Source organism: Monocercomonoides exilis (assembly GCF_001643675.1).
Source record: "Monocercomonoides exilis strain PA203 chromosome Unknown scaffold13-1861174, whole genome shotgun sequence".
NCBI classification, from domain to species: Eukaryota; Preaxostyla; order Oxymonadida; family Polymastigidae; genus Monocercomonoides; species Monocercomonoides exilis.
In genome coordinates, this window is record NW_027150558.1 from 955772 (window position 1) to 959719 (window position 3948).

The 3948-nt window shown below is 26.2% G+C and overlaps 1 protein-coding gene across 1 annotated transcript; it reads left to right on the forward strand.

The window, feature by feature from the left end:
• The first annotated feature begins 274 nt into the window (after positions 1-274).
• MONOS_18591 (uncharacterized protein) lies at positions 275-1952 on the forward strand. Its single transcript, XM_067871624.1, has 4 exons — positions 275-315; positions 451-478; positions 542-1032; positions 1096-1952. The coding sequence occupies exons 1-4, from the start codon at positions 295-297 to the stop codon at positions 1837-1839; spliced, it is 1284 nt and encodes a 427-aa protein (XP_067730809.1). The 5' UTR covers positions 275-294; the 3' UTR covers positions 1840-1952.
• Positions 1953-3948: the final 1996 nt, after the last annotated feature.

A 3948-nucleotide genomic window follows, 5' to 3' on the forward strand; every position in this document is an offset into this window, starting at 1 on the left:
AACAAATAAAAATGCATTTATTAATTTGTTTGCTTTCATATATAAATTGCTGTATTTCCCTCAAAGATGCTTTTCAGAATATCATCTCGCTCTTTTCCAAAATTAATACACCACCATCATCACCGTATATACTTACAGAAAATAATAATTCTAATTCTGCAGGACAGATTCATTCAGTGAACTCTCATTTTGCAAATTGATATTACTGTTCAAAGATTATAACTCGATCGTTAAATCCATTACAAATAAAGAAAAAAGGATCGAGCGTTGTTTCTCTTCATTGTCCTTGCCAGAATGTCAACACAAGATGAAACGGTATGAGTGCATTTGTTTTTATTCCTATTTTGCATTTTTATTTTTCATCTATTTCATATATCCAAACTTGTTCCCATTCAATGTAAATGGCAAAACGGCATTGTTTTTTGAAAATAATGCATTTCAAAAATCCAGACGAAAAAGGTTGTAAAAAAATTCAATGGTGTGCAATTTGTTGTTGCATATGAAATCTTGTTAATTGCGGCCTTTCCTAATTTTTTTGAAGAAATATTAAAAGAACTTGAACATTGCGATGAAGACGAGCAGAAAAAGAAAATCGAAGAAATGAACAAAATGACTGGGGAAATGAATGAAGAAGAATTCAAATCCGTTTTCACTGCAAGAATGTTCAATAAAATTAATGAAATAATAAAAGTTAAAAAATTGACTATAGAAAATTTGATTTTACTATTGAAGCGCATTAGTTATTTCAAAATGCTTGCGTTCATCTCTACTCAAAGTTTTAACTATTCTTTGTTGTGCAAAAAACTCAAGGCGTTAATAATTGATGAAGACAAGAAAAAAGAAAGAATGAATGAAAAATATTTTATTGATCTTTGTGAATGCTATATTTCCCTAAGTTACAACTTCCCCCCTGAATTACTTTCAATATGTATTCCTTGCCTTTTGAAAGTTGCGTTGAATAAGGAGGAAAACGAGGAAACACAAAATGAAGTAGAAATGGCGTTGCTGGCTTTGAGTAATATTATATATAGTGTATGAACATTTCTATTACGCATTTGATAATATTATTTTCTTTTCTTTTCTTTTCGTTTATAGAAAGTGGCAAAAGAGCTGTATATAAAGGAAATAGTAGAAATCATGAAATATCATCAGGAACATCGCAACCTGACACATCTTGCGTATCAATCAGCTTGGCATTTTTTGATTAACCGATTTAGGCAAGATAAAAGTTTGGAAGATGTAATTGTCAATGAGCTGCATTTTGCGAGAGAAACAGCAGGAGAGTTGAATGGGCTGTCGAAATGTGTTGATTGGAAGAGAGAAAAAGAAGAGGAAAAGGCGGTTGTGTTGATGGAATGGCTCAAAGCATTAGATATTTGTTTTATCTATTTTCGATCGAGGAATGAAGTATTTATTCTGCTTACCAACTGTATTGTAAAGTTGTTTCGAGCAGCGAAGGATAAACATAGAAAAATTAGTACATATTGCATTTATTTGTTTAAAGTTGCAGCGGAATTCGGTGCTTTTCAAATAAGTCATTTGTTGAATGGAGGGGCGGTTGATGCTGTTTTGGAGGAGATTCATGAGCCAACGTTGAATGATGGAATAGTAGGTAAAATGTTGTTATTCTTTATGAATATTTCAAAGAAATTAAAAAAAGAAGGAGGTGACGAAATGGATATGAAAGAAAGGAAAATGATGAAAATGGACATATTTGAAAAGGCTGAAGAAGAAGGATATGAAGATGCCATTGCAGGTTTTCATAAAACAATTAATTTTCTTAACAATAAGTTTCATTTTAAATCATTAAATATTGCTGATTATTTTATGAATATTTGAGAAAATACGTTGAATTTTGTCTCAAAAATTGCATTTCAGTTTTCATTCTCATTTTACAATTCAACGAGTGATTATTATGCACTTTAAAAATTGAAAAGGGAATCAATATTAATAAAAATAATTTATGGATTTATGAATTTCTTTAAATGATGCAAATTATCTTCAAGAAAATGATAATTAATATTATTATTATTATTATTATTATTATTATTATTATTATTATTATTATTATTATTATTATTATTATTATTATTATTATTATTATTATTATTATTATTATTATTATTATTATTATTATTATTATTATTATTATTATTATTATTATTATTATTTTTGAGAAAATATATTTCTCTTTCTGTCTTTTGTTCCAAGTGACAATTTTGTATCTTTCTCGTTATTCATTATTTTTAATCATATTTTTGTGAACAATACAAGAGTGATTCTTATTTGAAAGCAAAAAAATTTTGCAACAAAACGAGGTTTATTTTCTAAAAAGGGCTAAATATTTGCTCCATACACAATTTGACAACATCTTTCATTAATAAAATTCAATTCAGCAATTTTGAATCAACAATTAATTTTTTCCTAGAGAAATTGCAAGGTTTCAAAAATAATTGCTCTCTTTTCTTTGAAATTGATATGTGACTAACTGAAATCATGAAAATTTTTCGAAAATCAAATAGGGTCAGATTTTTATTAGTACCCCGTTTTTTATTAGATCCTAAATTTTTTTTTTCTTGTATTGCTTCATACAGAAGCTTGTATTCAATGAGAATAATTTTAAAACAAATAATATATTATTATAAGGTTGAATGCTTAATATTTTTGAAAATTTATTCTTTAAAAAAAAGATCTGAATTTTTTAAGTTTTATTTTTTGATCAATGTTTTGCTCGTGTTTCCACGAGTTTTTGAAACTGAGTGTTTTCCTTGTTGGCATTGTGTTTAAACTTTCCTTTTTAACATTTTTGGTTATTTTATAACTTGAGAAACTCTTTTTTTTCAATTGTTTTCACACATCACCTTTTTTTCGTAAAACGAAAATATCAACATAGGAAATTATTATTAACAAGATTGCTTTTTTTTCAATGATGTATTATTTTATGTATTATCATATACTTAAGCTTTCTTTGTGTATTTCATGTGTATTAAAAGAAAAATGAGAAAAACAAATTATTAACTTTTTCCAATTCTGATATTAATACTTTTTAATGAGAATTTTCATAACTTTTATTATTTGAAACACTAATTTATATACTTAACGCGCATGATAATTTTAATAAATAACAACTTATTCGTTAAAAATTTAAGTTTTACGAAAAAAATGTGATGTGTGAAAACAATTGAAAAAAAAGAGTTTCTCAAGTTATAAAATAACCAAAAATGTTAAAAAGGAAAGTTTAAACACAATGCCAACAAGGAAAACACTCAGTTTCAAAAACTCGTGGAAACACGAGCAAAACATTGATCAAAAAATAAAACTTAAAAAATTCAGATCTTTTTTTTAAAGAATAAATTTTCAAAAATATTAAGCATACAACCTTATAATAATATATTATTTGTTTTAAAATTATTCTCATTGAATACAAGCTTCTGTATGAAGCAATACAAGAAAAAAAAAATTTAGGATCTAATAAAAAACGGGGTACTAATAAAAATCTGACCCTATTTTTTCGCTTTGACCAATAACAAAAAACAAAAAAATGAAATTTTTTGTTTTGGGAAAATGAAGACAGGGAAAAAATTATTAGGAAAAAAAGAATTTTAATTGAAAAAATAGAAAAAGGAAAAAGGAAAAAAAAAAAGCTTTAATTATGATTTCGTTGTTGTTTTTGGAAATATCGAAAAATTCACTTGTCAATGATTTTTCACAAAATTTTTCACAAAAATGAAAAAAATGTACGAGAATTCTTTGAGAGGTAAAAATTATGTTTTGAAACGATCCTTTGGTGTAATTGCAGAAATACGGGTGAAAATTTTTGAAATCAAACATTTTTTTGAGGGCAAATTTCAACAAAGTTTCTGAACATTTGATTATCAGTTCTTGTTGTATTGCGCAATGCATTGCAGTTGTCGCAGATGCTATCATTGGAAATGCAAAAAAGATAAT